This window comes from Melanotaenia boesemani, chromosome 24, assembly GCF_017639745.1.
Source record: "Melanotaenia boesemani isolate fMelBoe1 chromosome 24, fMelBoe1.pri, whole genome shotgun sequence".
Taxonomy (NCBI): domain Eukaryota; kingdom Metazoa; phylum Chordata; class Actinopteri; order Atheriniformes; family Melanotaeniidae; genus Melanotaenia; species Melanotaenia boesemani.
Genome location: NC_055705.1, coordinates 8,798,479 through 8,815,242, shown reverse-complemented (window position 1 = coordinate 8,815,242; position 16,764 = coordinate 8,798,479). Strand labels below are relative to the sequence as shown.

General features: G+C 38.8%; 1 protein-coding gene across 1 annotated transcript; it reads right to left on the bottom strand.

The window, feature by feature from the left end:
• Positions 1-1,879: 1,879 nt before the first annotated feature.
• Positions 1,880-12,989, bottom strand: LOC121635180 (cyclic nucleotide-gated cation channel alpha-3-like). The gene is made up of 7 exons (XM_041978266.1): positions 12,932-12,989; positions 7,826-7,949; positions 7,139-7,345; positions 5,312-5,413; positions 5,120-5,226; positions 3,696-5,045; positions 1,880-2,721 (listed from the first exon to the last, which is right to left on the bottom strand). The coding sequence occupies exons 1-7, from the start codon at positions 12,987-12,989 to the stop codon at positions 1,880-1,882; spliced, it is 2,790 nt and encodes a 929-aa protein (XP_041834200.1).
• Positions 12,990-16,764: the final 3,775 nt, after the last annotated feature.

The window sequence follows — 16,764 nt, the reverse complement described above, 5'->3', positions numbered from 1 at the left end:
GGTATTAGCTGCTCCCTGAATGATCGATACCATTCTCCCGGGAATCCATCAGTCCCCGGTGACTTACCTAACCTCAAAGAGGAAATGGCCCTATCAATTTCCACTGTTGTTATATCTTTCATTAGTTTTTCATTTTGTAGTTTACCAAGGGAGGGCAAGTCACATTGATCTAAAAATTCCTCAATCTTGCCTAGATCTAGTGTTGTGGGTTGGGTATACAAAGCCTGGTAAAATTTTTCAAATACTTTTTGAATTCCCTCTAGTTTATAAATCATCTTTTTAGTAGCAGGGTCCTTGATTTTATACACTGTATTTTCTGAATGCTGTTTTCGTAGTCTCCAAGCTAGTATCTTGGCAGCTTTGCTGCCTGCCTCATAATATCTTTGTTTTAAGAATCTAAGTTTCTTTTCCACTTCATCACAGTAAAACTTGTCTATTTCCTGTTTGATCGGTCTCATTTGTTGGAGAAGTAATGGATCTTTTTTTATACTATGTTGTTGCTCTAAAACCAGAAGTTGTTTTTGCAGGTCTATGAGTCTCTGATATCTTACTTTCCTAATAAAGGCGCTTTCTGATATAATTTTCCCCCGCAATACTGCCTTAGCAGCATCCCATAATATTACTGGGTTTACATTCCCATCATCATTGTCCTCCAGATATGAGTTGAACTCCTTTTTTATTTTTTCCCTAAAGTCAGGACTATTTAAAATGCTGATATTTAGTCTCCATGTTGTTATTTTATCTTTAGTGTCCAGATGTAATTTTAAATGGACAGGGGAGTGATCTGAAAGGTCCCTCTGACTTATCTCGCATTCTTTCACCCTGTGTCTCTCAGAATTAAACATAAATAGATAGTCAATCCTTGAGTAACCGTTGTGACGGCCTGAGTAAAATGTGTATTGTCTTTCATGGGTATGAAGGTCTCTCCAAACATCTATCAGACTGAGATCCTGCATCCTTCTTTTGATCCATCTTTCGATGCTAGTATTTGTCCTTTTTGGGTTGTGTCACACTCAGAACTCATGATTATATTGAAATATACATATCACATATCAAAATACCGGTGGAGTGCGATACAATTAATTGAAATAACTTTGTGAAGAAGGATTTATTGCTACCTGGAGGTGCATAGACATTCAACAGTGTTATCTCTTTGTTATCTAGTTTTCCTTTTACCATAATAAACCTACCCTCTTTGTCCTTAATTTCTGACAAAAACTCAAAGTGGGCGGAATTAGACAAGAGAATAGCTACACCCCTTTTACGTCCCCTTTTAAATGATGAATAATAAGTATGTCTAAAGCCCATTTTCTTTATCTTTTCGTGCTCTTGATCTGTTAGGTGAGTTTCTTGCCAGAATATAACCTCTGCTTTTCCTTCTTTATCTTGGATACTATTTTCCCCCTCTTGATAGGACTAGTCAAACCATTCACGTTGAAAGTGACAATCTTATATTCTTTGTTATGCATTTATATTTCGATCAATACCAGACAACCGCTCCCGTATCCCCACAAACAACATACAACCCCTACATATAATAAACTCAATAGAGTAACAACAAAAGAAAAAAAAACAACAGAAACAACAATCTAAACACTGGGCTTCCATCAAAGAGGTTATCCATGAACCTCTTGTATAGGGGGATATTCCCACCACTAAGTGGAGGGGCCCCCTTAAACTGTCTCTGCGGGTGACTTTCATTCAGATTATGGACTGACCACCTCAGTTTTAAAATTAAGGAGGCTAAGATCAATAAACCAGTGTATTTAGCATGCTAACATATCGCAGTTCAACACATGATAGTAACTACAAATACCTTTAGAAGGTGTAGCATGCTCTCAGTGTCCTCTACTGGGTGAAGGAAGAAACTTAAAGTGGATTATCCGTCTTCTGGGACCGGTTCGGAACTTCGATTGAACCTGCGGAGTTTTTCTCGTATCTTTTGTTGATATTCGCTTCCGACTCGTCGTCGGTTGCTCTTAGCTTTTTCCCAGCGGGTACTTTGCTGCGGTAGATCTCTTCTTCTGCTCTCCGGTCCCGGTGGGATCTGGAAACCCCTCGCCCGTAGATCCTCAGAGGCTTGTGTTGCGCTCTCATAGGTGACAGCGCCCGTATCCAAAAAAACTCGCATCTTTGTCATTGGGGTGTGGAATCTAATTCCTTTTTCTTTCAATATTTTCTTAATGATCGAGTATTCTCTCCTTTTATCCATCACGTCTGTTGCGTAGTCATGGTCAAAGAACACCCGTTTCCCATCCATAGTTATTTTCTTCCTCCATGCCGCACCAATTACTCTCTCCTTGGTGGTATATTTTAAAAATCTCACCAACGTCGAGCGTGGCGATGCAGAATTGGCAGGTCTTGGTCCAGGAACCCTGTGTGCTCGTTCTATGCCCAGCTCGGTCAGCCCAATGCTGTCACCCAATTCAGTTTTCAAAAAGTCCTCCACAAAAAGAAGCATAGATGTTCCCTCAGCTCCCTCCTTAAGACCATATATCCGGATATTATTACGACGGGAATAGCCCTCAAGATCAATGATTTTAGATTTAAGCTCCAACTGAGCTCTCTGCATCTGCTCCAATGCCTCCTGCACCTCCAAATGAAAAGTTTCCACCTCAGATATACGGTGTTCGGCTTCATTAAGTCTTAGGAGGCTGGCCTCTATTTTCTCCGTGTTTTCTTCCATCTTTCGATTAATATCGGCTCTCAATTCACCAAGCTGTTTTTTAACATCCGCTTGCATGCCAACCTGCAATTCTGAGAGCTGTTTAGCCATATTATCCTGCAGACCCGACATTGCTTTAGCCATGGTTTTATCAATGGTGTCGCGGATAGAGGCTAACGTCACCGCTTCAGCTAGCATAGCCCCGTCATTGTTAGTTGGATCTTCCACTTCAGCGTCCTTCTTTTTGCTTCTTAATGCCATGCTAGAACAGTTTCTCCCCCTGGTATTAAAACTTGTCATATAACTCCTGAAGTAAATCTATTGTTTTTGCCCCAGGGAGTTAAAGGTGGTTCAGTCAGGAGATCAGTTTTTACACAGCCGTCTTCATTCGTAGGCCACCGGAAGCCACCCTTTTCAATCAATTGTTAGCTGCAATGCCCCCTGCTGATTACCCTTCATATAGCAGCTAAAGATGTGCACAAACGGTCAAGCAAATGAAAAAATTTGAGACAGTCATGATAAACATGTGCACATATAATCAAAAGCAAGTATGTTCTTGGCCTAAGGGTGCAGGTACTAGACTAACCTGCCTTCAGTTTAGACCAGTCTCCCATTAAAATGTGTGGCATTACATACAAGTGCAAAATACAACAATGGAGACCCTGCACCCTGGACCATAGCAAGAATGGGGAAAGAAATCTACCGACAAAGCTTCAACAAACTAAAATCTTATGATAGTCATCAAATTCAAAATGGGAGAATGTTTGAACATTAAAATGTATCACTTTGAACATAAAATATTATAAAATGATTTGTAGCTTATTGTATTCTGGTTTTTTTTTCACATTTTACCCCATGTCCCAAATGCATTGGAATGGGGTTTACACATAATTATCATTACTAACATGTCAAAGTCTTTAAATATGACTGACTGAAGGATTTTTAAACCTGTGTTTAAAAATCCTTCAGTCAGAAGGAACAGGAAGTGTCCCTATGTCTTCCTATAGAAACCCAGGGAATCTTTACTCATCGTCGATCTTGAGGTATCTGACTTGATTTGATAAATTAGTGAGCCGCTGCTTGAGTTTACGCTGAGAGGATTCGTACTGATTCGACAGCTTACGAAATTTGTTTGACATGATTTCAATACTAGCTCCGATCTGGTTGGCTTTTTCCTCCAAGTCTTTCATATCAGTAGCAGCAACCAGTGATTCGTCTATGAGGTTATCTTTCATCAGAATCGCTCTTCCCTTGTCTACCAGGGCATCTTTAGCTTCAGGATACTCAGTGAGGGCCTCCATCAGATCATCTTTGGATAGGGCAAACAGATCAGAGTAGCCAACACTTCGGATGTTGGCGGTTCTTCTGTTTCCAGCTTTACTACCCTTGATTCCAAGGATGCTGATTTCTCCAAAGTATGCCCCATCGCTAAGGACCACAAACTGGGTGACCCCATCATCTGCTACGACAGCCAGCTTTCCTTCTTTGATGATATACATTTCTCTGCCAATGTCCCCCTTCTTACAGATGTAGTCCCCAGGACTGAAAACCTGAGGCTGAAGCTTCAGGACCAACTCAACAAGTAAACCGGCTTCACAGTCTTGAAAGATACGTACTTTACTTAGAGTCTCCAGATGTACGTTAATGGCTATTTCAGCCTTCAGCTTGTCAGGCAGATTCTTCAACACCTGCTTCTCATCACAGGTCTTCCCCTCTGTCCATAGATAGTCAAACCACTTCACCACCCTCGCCTCCAGGTCTTTGGTGACCTTACGAAATTGCATGTACTGTTTGATAGAGTCAATCTTAGCCTGGAACTCTACACGTGCGGCGCTCATGTTGGAAATCATGGCACCGACGTTGCCTACGATTGTTGCAAAGATCAGAACCCCGGTGAGAAAGTCAGCGACCACAAAGAAGTATTCAATGTCTCTGACTGGAGGAGGTGTCTCACCGATAGTTGTTAAAGTAAGGGTGGACCAGTAAAGAGAGTAGACATACTGTCGGGACAGCGTAGAAAATTCTGAATGGTTTAAGCTTGGATACACCCAGGTGTCTGAGCCAAAGCCAAGTACCTTGGAGATGGCAAAGTAGAGGCAGCCATTCCAGTGGATGATAATGATGATATAAAGTACAAGATTCGCAATTCGAAAGATGTTTGGAAAATTGGTTCGAGTTTCAGTCCGGTCAAAAAACTCAAAGAGTCGAGCTAGCCTAAAGAGACGGTTGAACCTCCACTCTGGGTTGTCGATTCCTAGATAGAGGAACACAATGTCAGTGGGAAGGACTGATATCACATCTAATTTATACTGGCGTGTCTTCATGTACTTTTCTTTAAGCATCTTTTCATCTTTTACAAGCAGTCCTTGCTCCAGAAAACCTGCAGACACAATGGAATATTATCAGCATTGTATTCCTTTTATGTGGAATTTGACAAAGGTTGACATCACTCACCTGTTCTGGATCTTACGAAGGTGTCCATGAAGTAGAGGACATCTGAAGAATAGTCCAAAACTACCCACAGTATTGTGTTATTGTACTGCAGTTCATTAAAACATGATCTACATGAGGACAAAATCATGATTTCAGTTAGCTGAGATGAAATTAAAGTGTTGAAATGAGTGAAATGACAGCATGAATCCAGACCTGGCCACCAGAAGCATCAAGTTGTAAAACACTGGGATGGATATTGTGCACAACCAGTAGTAGTATATATCTGTAGCAGGATCAATTATCCACACCTCCTTTCTGAATCATGAGAATAAGAAAAGTTTTTTTCCTTTGTTATAAACAGTAAATGTATATGAAGTGTGCTGCATTCATTTGAAAAATAAAAAAAGAGCTCTATTTTTCTGAACTAAAGACAATAATTTTTCTTATCTTACGACTACTTCTACTCCTTCTACCACAAAAATGTACACAAACCATTTGTTTTATAATTCAAGGACAACCACAATTGTAAAAAAGTTGGGACACTAGGGGGTTTCCCAATATAGGGTTTCCCAAACAGAGACATTTTACCATTTCATGGAAAATATGAGCTCAATTTGAAAAAAGGTAACAAAAGACTGCTCACCAACCCACAACACCAACGCCAAAACTAAATATGCAGATGACACACGCATCTACCTTTTAGTTCTTGGGCACAAACATTTCAGAGGAGATAACACAGACCCTTAACACGTACAGCCTGGTCAGGAAAGCACAGCAGCAGCTACACTTCCTGAGAACCCTCAGGAAGATAAATCTACCACAACGCCTGCTACTGTCCTTTTATCACTGCTCGGTAGAGAGAGTCATAACTCATGGCATCCTTGTGTGGGTCAACAACAGCTCAACAGATGATAAAAAGTCTCTTTAAAGAAAATAAATGCACAGCTTCCTGCTATTGAGGACATTTTTACCTCCTGCTGCCTTTTAAAGGTTAAACAGAACTCGTCCCATCCAGCTCACCCCCTATTTGAACTCCTGCTCTCAGGCAGCCAGAGGAATCAATCGGTAATCAGTATGCATATTTAAACCTTTTATTATTTTTTGTTGTTTTAATATTTAAGAGCTGCGTTTTTTTTACAGTGTCTTAACTTTAGTTGTATTTTACAATAGCAGTAAAGAATTTGATTCTAAAAAGTATTTGCCACAAATTTAAGAACAACTGCAGGAAGATTTGACACTTAATGAAGTTAATTAGTAAGAGGTCAGCAACATGACTGTGTATAAAAGGAGCATTTCAGAGAGGCAGAGTCTCTCAGATGGAAAGATGGACAGGTTCACCAATCGGGGGCGGCATGGGTAGAGCAAGGTATAGCGGTCGTCTTGTAACCCGAGGGTTGCTGGTTTGATCCTCAGCCAAGTCAAGTTCATGTCGAGGTGCCCTTGGGCAAGACACCGAACCCCTAATTGCTCCTTACCATTTACCATTAATCTGTAAAAAAAGTGTCTAAAAATTGTGGAAGAATTTCAGAAAAATGTTCCTCAATGTAAAACGACTTTGAAGATTCTACTATCTATAGTGTATGATGGGGTTAAAAGATTCAAACAGTCTGGGGGAATCTTTATGGGCATGGGACGAAGCTGAAGGTCGAACTGGATGCTGGTGATCCTCACTTCCCAGATGTTAACAGACAGATGTTAAAAGAAGAGGAGATGCTACACAATGCTGAACATCACCCTGGAACTACTTTTTACAGATGTGTTGCTGCCATCAGATTCACTATCAGCTCATATTTTCTATCACATGGTAAAATGTCTCAGTTACATCGTCTGGTATGTTCTTTATGTTTTATTGGGTATAAAATATAGGTTGATGAGATTTACAAATAATTGCATTCTGGTTTTATTTATATTTTACACATTGTACCAACTTTTTTGGAATTAGGATTATATGTTTAAAATGAGAAAATATATCACTTCAGTTTTATGAAGAAGAATAGTGAAGTATTAGATCATATTCTTTATAAAGTATACTGGACTTACGGCTCTTCTTTCTTCTCATCCTTTTTGGCATCTTTCTTATCATCCTTCTTATCATCCTTCTTCTCATCCTTCTTCTCATCCTTCTTCTCATCCTTTTTCTCGTCTTTCTTCTCATCCTTTTTCTCATCCTTTTTCTCATCTTTTTTCTCGTCTTTCTTCTCATCCTTCTTCTCCTCCTTCTTTTCATCCTTCTTCTCATCTTTTTTTCTGTAAATGTTCATGAATAAAGGTGACTCATGCTAAGTCTTGTCATGTAGCAATGTCAGAGTTCAGTGTTATTAGACATTTCAACAACTAAAACAAGATTTTATTTTCAGTCACATTTCATTTGAATAAGTTACAATATTTATAACAAGGCAGAAAAATGTCAATTTAATCAACTTTATTATAGTTGGAGGTTCAAACTGTAGAACCATGAAAATAGAAAAGATTTGAGAGGTTAGACCTTTTTTGCTTTTGTTATATTAATAATAATAATATGTACTTGACCCAATGTTAATTAATATGAATATAGGGGTAAAGACAATTTTTCTGTCCTGTTTTTTAAATTAAATGGTTAATAAAAGACAAATCTGAAATCAACTTATAAAATATAAATCTTCTGGAGCAGAGGTTTTTCCCTCTGTGTTACTGTGTAATGAGGTAACATGAGAAGAAAGATGCATACACTGTAAAAGTGTTCCTTACCCATCATTGTTGTTACAGTTGTTCATGTTTTGTGCAGCCAGGGGCCACCGATCACTACCAGGAGAACACAGAATTAATATTTCTTTACAATAATACTTGAAACCTACACTGATACTCAAATCCTCTCCAAGGTTTTAGTCAACAAGACAGCAAATAATGTTAACCTGAATCACAACAGTACAACAAATTTATTTAATTTAATTTTGGAATTTTATTTCTTGCATTTTATCTATTTTATTTTAGCATCTTCGTTCTGTTTTTATTTCATAAATTGCATTTCTTTTAATCTTTGTTTTTTTAATGCGCTTGTATTGCTTTCTGCATCCTGCTGAAATGTTTTATGTAAAGCGCTCTGAATTGTCTTGTACATGAAATGTGCTATACAAATAAATTTGACTTGCCTTGCTAAATTAAATCTGCTTGGGGAGATTAAATCTTCACGGGGTGTGTTTGCTCCCCTTATTTGTAGAGTATTGGTATGCTGTATGCTCCTGTAGCCTTACAGGCTCTCCAGGCTAAATAAATAAATAAATAACAGTTGTATTTTTTAAGAAAATGTTTATCATTTCTATATTGCTGGTAGGTGTTTTGCACATTTTCCCCAATAGCCTTGACTTGGCTTCTACACTGTTTACACTGACCACCAGGGGTTATTTTAAAACGTTGAACCATTTAAAGCCTGATCCAAGAAAAAAATGGGGAGAAACTGAATCTGATGGCTTTATTTAGCCCCTAAAAAAATACAACAAAAATAATTTGTTTATTTATTACCCTGTGATAAAAGTATTGTAATGCAAAAGGTATCCACCAGGAGGCAGAAGATGATTGTGTACAACAGGATTTTGAGCAAAGTTTTTACCATAAAGTGATGCAAAAGGAACAATATGTATCAAATATGATAAACAAGGTTAAATAGATGATAGTGGGTAAACACAGCTCACCTGCTCCTGCTGCCTTTGCTGCTGTCTGTCCCGGGACAGCTGGGGCTCGACTCCTCAGGGACAATACTGCTCCTCCCAAAACGCATGATGTACGATAACCTTCAACAAGAGCTCAAAATTACTCACTAGGTGAGGAAATAATACAAGATATATTTAAAAAAGGCATTTTACTTGGTAGTTTGTGTCCTAGCAGAAATTTATGCTGATGTAAGGTGAGGTCACAAGGGTAAACATTTAGCTTAAATGTTTTAGAAGACATATCTTAAATATTCATCTCACTTTCCTCGTTTAGCACGTTTTCCTTACATTTAAGATGGAAATTAATCTAAAACAGCAGCGTTTACAACTTGCACACTGGTCAAATCTTAATTTTAAATCTAAATATTAAATCTAAAGTTTTAATATGAATTTAAATGTTGTCTGTAAATCTAAATGTTAAATTTAAATGTTTATTTTAAGATGCACATTAAACATTAATTTTGCTTTTCTCTTATTTAGCACATGGAAATGAACCTAAAACAGCAGTGTTTACAACTTGTACCATGGTCAAATCTCAGTTTTAGATCTAAACTTAAAAGTTAAATCTATATAATAAATCTAAATTTAAATGATCTCTGTAACTCAGAATCTTAAATCTAAATGTTAATGTTAAAATTTTCCCAGCAGCAGAGATTAAACATGCAATTATGGGACGAGTATGAGCTGCACCTCAAAGTGCATTTCCACTGCTACCACTCAAGGCTGCTACTCCACGAGAAGCAAAAACTTTTTTCTAGTTCTTGAGGCCATGAAAGCAAAATGACGTCATTTTGCTCTCACTGACGTGAATGGGGACAGTTCTTGACATATCAGCAGAGCAGAACTTTCTTCTCCTGGAAGGGGGGGGGGATCTGAGAAGCATTGTGTGATTGGCCAGATATTTGAGGTGGGCGTGGTGAAGTTGAGAAGAATGATGCGGAAATTTGTGGCTTCCTCATTTCCCTTTTTTTTTTTTTTTTTTTTTTTTAACGTGTCCTGTCCAGCATCATAGCAAGCAAAATGATAATCTGGTTGCTGTATCATGTTGAACAAATTTGCTCTGCCAAGGGGAGACCTATGGGTAAGGCTCCTCTTGATAATCTGATTCATTTATTTATTTATTTACTTTGAATCACGGAATCTATGTAATCTTGCTGGACCTGACCGGAGGGAACAGAAAAAGATGGAAAATAGCAAAAAGATGCAAAAGAGACAGAAGAAAGGAGACAAAAAGATCACAGACAGAAGGAAACGACCCTTCAACCCACACCATCACCAGACAACAAACTGTTACACCTGTACATGAACACGCCAGAAAATTTCCTACAACTTTTACAAAAACCAAAAACAGAAACACACACACAGAAAAAACAGAGCTGCTAGTCATTAAGAGTTTTTAAATAATAACCAAATCAAAAAGACATAACAGTGACCAGATACTAACTCACAGGAAAAATAAAAAAAATATATTATCGCTTAGTATAAAAACCCACTGGACAACTCAGTGACTGTGTCAGCATGCAGAGCATCAGAAACAAGGAGTGATCAGTGATGAAGAGTGGTGAGTGAGATTGTGCAAATGCGACCTCGCCTCCACGGAGGTCAGAGGCAGACCAGGGCCAGAGACCCGGGCCCTCAGCAGCAGCCCCGAAGCACCAACCCAAGCTACCCCACCACGAAGACGACTCCAGCCCCACCCGAAGGGCAGCAGAGGAGAGCCCCAGCAAGAGCCCCCCATGGTCTTGGGGCACAGGTCCCAGTGGGCCAAGATCAGCAGCCGCCGGCCCCGCCAGGGACCGGCCACCCAGGGCAGCCCAAGCAAAGGGCCCAGGGCCCCAGGAGCCCAGAGTCGGCCGCCCCACCCCCCAAAGGCAGAGGGCCCGCAACATGCCTAGGAGGACCAGGCCCCCCCAGAACACCACCCCGCGTAGGCCAGCACACACCCTGATGTTCCAGCCACACACCCCAGGAACCAGGGCGCCATCGACCCCCACCCCCACCCCCCACCTACTCCAATCTGCACCCCATATAACCCCACACTCACACCCTCCCCTGTGCCGTACCCACAAGCACTCACCATCACACAGTCACGTCACACATAACCCACCCACCATGCCCCGTGGGGGACACCCCAGGTGGACCGGAGGACAGAGAGCCCCAAGCACCCCCCCTTGACCCAACACCCACAGATCCAGCAGCCCACCAGCGCAGCCACCCCGGGACCCAGCCCCGGGGCAACCACCTCCCCCCGCCTACCCCCGGCCACACACAGGGGGAACAGGGGTGTGAGAGGTCCCCAATACCCTCTCCCTCCCCACTCCTGACTGTTTATGTAGTGTGTGTTGTGTGCAATTAAAATTGAGGGGCAGTGACCGCAATGAGCCGGGAGCCGGGCCACGTAAGTGGCCCTGCCCGACATGCACCGCATGCCATGCCCCCCAGGTGTTGTTTGTGTGTTGTGTTTCTTGTGTTTTGGTGTCTCGGTGCAATTAAAACTGAGAGGCGAGTCACCACGGGGTGCATCCAAGGAGACCACTGAATGGTCTCCTCCGTTCCACCCCGCATGGCTCCACGCCTCCCAACTCCCTACGTGTGTGTGTGTGTGTGCGTGTGTGTGTGCGTGTGTGTGTGTGTGTGTGTGGCTTCCTCATTTCCCCTGATGAGAGGTTGAATGAAAAGCTTCAATATGAAGTTTTTTCTTGTTCTTTCGGCCTCGAGAACAAGAACAAACTTCTTGCGGAGTATGTTATCAGCTTCACACTGATAGTAAAATGTAATGGTAAGATTAATAGATTCCTTTTTAAATTTAGATTCAACAAATATAATTTTGATTTAGATTAAATAAACAGATCTAAAATATACCATTCAGATTTAACAATTAGATCTAGGGTTAGATCTAACATTTAGCATACAGATTTAGGTTATCATATATATTTAAGATTTATGGTAAGATTTAGAGGTTTCAGTTTTAGATTTAACAAATATCACTGTGACTTAAACACACAGATCTGTTATATAACATTAAAAGTTCGATTCAACATTTCAGTTTCACATTTAATATTTAGATTTATCATTTGAATTTAACATTAAGGTTACATTTACTATTTTAATCTGACATATGACACGCAGGCTTAGGTTTAACATATATCTTTAATATATCACAATTAAATTTACCATTTAGATTTTGTTTTAACATGTAGAGCACCAGTCAAAGTTTAGACAGACCTACTTATTACGTTAAATGAATGAATGAATGAATGAATGAATGAATGAAACTTTATTGTCATTGCAACAGGTGCAACAAAATTTTTTCCAGTACAAGCCCATCAAGAATCAGGCAGACTGAGGCAGCAGCCGCAGTGGAGCGCACCATTTTCATGTGCATCCAAACGTTGACTTTTGGTCCTGTGGATTAAACGTCTGACATCAAGATATAGATCTAACATGTTAGATGATTTATCATTTAACATTTACATTTAGATTTATAATCTAATTTTAACATTTAGATTTACCATTTAGATTTATATTTAATATTTAGACTTAACATTTAGATTTAGATGTAACATTTAGATTTAACATCTAGATTTATATTTAATATTTAGATTGAACATTTACATTTAAATTACATTTTTAGATTTAACATTTAGATTTAGATTCAATACTTTGATTTAACATTTAGATTTAGATTTTACATTTAGATTTTGATTTAACATTTATATTTAGATATAATGTTTAGATTTACATTTAACATTTAGATTTAACATGTAAATTGAGATTTAATATACAGATTTAACATTTAGATTTAGATGTAATATTTTGATATAATTTTGATATAACATTTAGATTTACATTTAACTTTTAGATTTTGATTTAACATTTAGATTTAACATCTAGCTTTAGATTTAATATTTAGATTTAGATGTAAAATTTAGATTTAGATTTAATATATTAAGATTAGATTTTAACATTTAGACATAAACTTGATATTTGATGTATGTGCGTTAACAGTTAAATTATGCTGTTTTAGGTTAATTTTGGTCTTAAATATAAAAACAAATAGGTAAGTCATTAAATGGAAGGTGAGATTTTTACACTTTACACAGTCATAGATGTAAACAGTAAAGTACAACTCTGTAGTGAGACTCACCTGGACAGTAGTCCAGTACCAATAAAGGAAGTCTGACCTTAGGTGTCCCTGGAGACATGAAGGAGTACAGCCAGATCAGCTCACAGTTATCAGATTTTATTTAACACAACTTAAACCCTTCAAACACATTTAACACTTATACAAACACGTCGCTTCACTGATGCTTTTAAAAAAAAACTCTCAGTAATAAGAGAAGGAATGTCTGTTTAAGCTTATACTTCACATGTATATGTTTAAATTATTATTTCAAACTACTACACATTTAGTTCAGGTGGATCAATGTCACTTTTAGTGGTTTATAATTAAAGATGATGTATAAGAAGTTGTATTCATGTAATGGATCTTCCAAAAAAAGTTGAATAATTCCATGACTATAAAACATAGAGAAGACAAGGTGGTAACCAGCTTTTCTCCTCATGAATTGTCCAGGTTCTAAGGTTGTCTCTCAACTTGAGGAATATAGGAATGAACATCTGTTTATTTCACATCTACTAGTTACCAGCTTCTGTTTGTGTTTAGTCTCATTAACTCATTAAGTTTCTTCTCTCGCACAGTTGACTTAAATCCCCTCTCCCAGATTACATCAGCTAAACTTAGATTTCCAGCCCAACGTGACTCTCTAAGCTCAACACATGGGAGTCGTTTTCCTCTAACAACATCAGAACTACAACTCTGAGCAAACTAAAGTTACCTGAATATATGTGAAGATGAAGATGATGATGAGTCAGAGTGGAGTCAGGATGAGCTTGGAGGAGATCCCATTCTGCTTCGTCCCTGTTTGTTGTTTGTTGTCAGAGATGCAGATTCCCGCTCAGATGAACAAATCCAAGCATGACGGAGTAAATATCCGATATCTCAAACACCAGGTGGTCAGAACGACTTCCAGCTTTACTCTGCTGAGTTCACACTCTGCTGCAGAGTCGTTGCTTCTGATCCTCCACCCTGCACCACCTGATGGAGGGCGGGGGAGAAGAGGAGGGGCTGACAATCAGATACACAGAAACATTTTTACAAGGTTGTTAGCCGTTATTTTGTGGAAATGCAAAATCTTTTTGCATGTAGAAGCTAACAAGCTGCTGCATCCACTGATTATCACATCCATTTAGTCAAATTTATCTGTATTAAACTAATATAACTACTTCTGCATAAAAACATTAAAACATGCATATCTCCTCATTCTTAAGCAGATTATTTCTGGTGAGAAAAAAATCTGCATGTCTTCTTCTGGGACTTTTCTGTTAACAGAAAACAATTTAGTGTACATTTATTATCATGTCAACTCTTTTTTCTAACTTTATTTATAAAAGATGGGCTCTGAAACACTAAAAATAATTGATTATACATCCCCAATTCCAAAAATTTGGTCTCAGATTGGTGAATCTTTGTCCATCTTTATGTCAGAGAGACTCCGCCTCTCTGAAGTGCTCCTTTTACAACCAGTCATCTTACTGGTCTGCTGCCAGTTGTTTCTGATTTGTACCAGTTACTCCTGTTTACAAGTGTGTTGCTGCCATCCGGTTAAAAATTAGCTAATTTTTTCCATGAAATAATAAAATGTCTCATTTTCAACATCTTTTTTATGTTGTACTGGGAATAAAATATGCACTGATGAGATTTATAAATCATTACATTCTGATTTTATTCACATTTGATCCAGGGTCCCAACATTTTTGGAATTAAAGTTGTAATTTAACGTGTTCAAATGAACAGGACTGAGTGGAGTCAGAGCTCCTTTTTTATTTATATCCTCTCCAGTCTGAGTAAATCCTCTTAGTGTGTAGAGAGCTAAAGTAAAACATCAGACTCCACCTGCAGCTCAAAGAGGAGAAGGGGAATCCTGGAGCTTCGGCTAATCTCCCATCTACATCTCCTGTTTTCTTTCAACTAGCTTGGAAGTCAGGGAAAAAGTGCTGATCAAACACTATCTCTGCATCACAAAGATGCAGACATATTTCTAAAAATAGAAGAAACAGCTTTCAGTTCTTTCTTTTTAACCTGTGCAGGGGAATTTGGCTCAGGTGACTTAGCCTGCAGTGGGTGAAACCACTTTGGGCTGTTCATGACAGATTTATGTCCTTACTGAGTTTTACCTTCTTAAAACTGAAAAACTATGATTTAATAAGCAATAATGTTGAAGATGTTCTGCCTTTAAAGCTCAAACAAAAATCAGCACTAAATATATTTAGTTTCATATTCATTAAATAAAAAGATCTCTTTAAAACTAGAATCAATATAATAAAGAGATGAGAAATGTTTAAGAATATGTGTGTTGCACTTCTCTTTGTTTTTCTCTGCAGACACAAACTACAATGAAATTTGCTCTCAAATGCTGGACTCCATCCTCACAGCAGAGCCAGTTGAGCTGCTTTAAATAAGATTAGACTTTATCAGTCGCTGCCTCTCAGAGAACAGACAGAGATAAAAGGTCCACGCTGCTGGTGATGATCCTTCAGAGGCCGTTGGACATGTCACGACCCTGCTCAGAAGCCAAAAATGGAAATGAGAGTTTCAACCAAGTATAACAAAACATAAAAATATAGGAGGCCTGTATTACGAAGCCTGACTAACGTATCTCTCTGTTACCTGGGCTAACTTACCCAGACATTCAGGATCTGGATAAGAAATACAAGTCTGTAATTCAACCCTGGGTTTTCTGTCCCAATCAGAGCATGCTCACATAAAAGGGGCGGAGTCTGCAGTGTCTGACCAATCACAGAGAAAAGCTACATCACCATGGAGGAGCAGACTAAGTCAGCTAAGCTGAATTTAACAGAACTCAGCTGAACTGATGTGACTTGAATTTATTTAAACTGAAACAAACATGTTATTATAGTCATGTAACACCCTGGATCATTAGCTCTCAGGAACAAAACAGCAGCTGTAGGCTGTTTTTAAAGCTCTTCATGAAAAAGCTCTGTAACACAGGATCAAGCATCAGTCAGTAGTTATCTAAATGTCAGCAGTGTCAGCAGATAAAAAGATGACATCATTGAATTCCCGGTGCTGCTGATGTGCTAACAAGCTGCTGACAGGGATGGTACTCTGCAATTAAATTCATTACACCCTCAGCGTCAGCTCTGTTGCTTTCCCCACAGGAACATCACATCACCTCAAATATGTGATGGGTGAGACTGCCTCACATCACAGAAACCACACCCGGGACGCATGTGGTGCTCAGCATCAGTGTATAAAATAGAGAAATAAATACCAGTAAAGCTAATCTGAAGCTGTATTTAGTAAAAATGGAGAAAGATTTTTTTAATTATTGCCCTTTGAGATGGATAAAGCTTGTTTTCCATCTGTTGTTAGCAGTGGATCCTGTAGTCCTGCTCTCTATGAAGGAGACTTTTCATAGTTGCTGGTTGCTCATTATAATTCAGAGATATATTAACCATGTCTCTGAGCTGGACTTCCAGCTTGCTTAAATGTTGTTTGGTGACCCAGATTAACATGATTGTTGTCACAAATTGTTCCTATGATGCTTATTAACCCCTCTTTCCTGTCCTCTCCACTTCACGTGAAGGTGACGGCCAGTCGTCCTGGTTCTGGTTCAGCTACAGGTTTCTTCCTGTTAAAAAGGAGCTTCCATCTCCAATGTTGCCTCATGCAGCTCAGGATGGAGAACTGAAGAGATGCCATAAAATCTGATAGCTAGTCAACTTCTCTTTTTATTGTCTTACACAGTTTAGACTAATTTGATAATAATAATTCAGTTTATTTACTGCATCTGGATTATAATGGGATTAAATTGGTCTGTATCTCTAAAGTGCCTTGAGATAATTTTATTGGACTGGTACATCTAAGAGATGTGACGACTGAGTGTGCGACGTACC

Bases quoted from the DNA above. Each gene is read 5' to 3' on its own strand.
- LOC121635180 (XM_041978266.1), bottom strand. From the start codon at position 12,989: ATGTCTCCAGGGACACCTAAGGTCAGACTTCCTTTATTGGTACTGGAC. The intron at 5,414-7,138 runs GTAAGTCCAGTA...CTCATGATTCAG, and splicing joins GATGAGAAGAAAGAAGAGCC to AAAGGAGGTGTGGATAATTG. The intron at 5,227-5,311 runs GTCTGGATTCAT...GTCCTCATGTAG, and splicing joins TTGATGCTTCTGGTGGCCAG to ATCATGTTTTAATGAACTGC.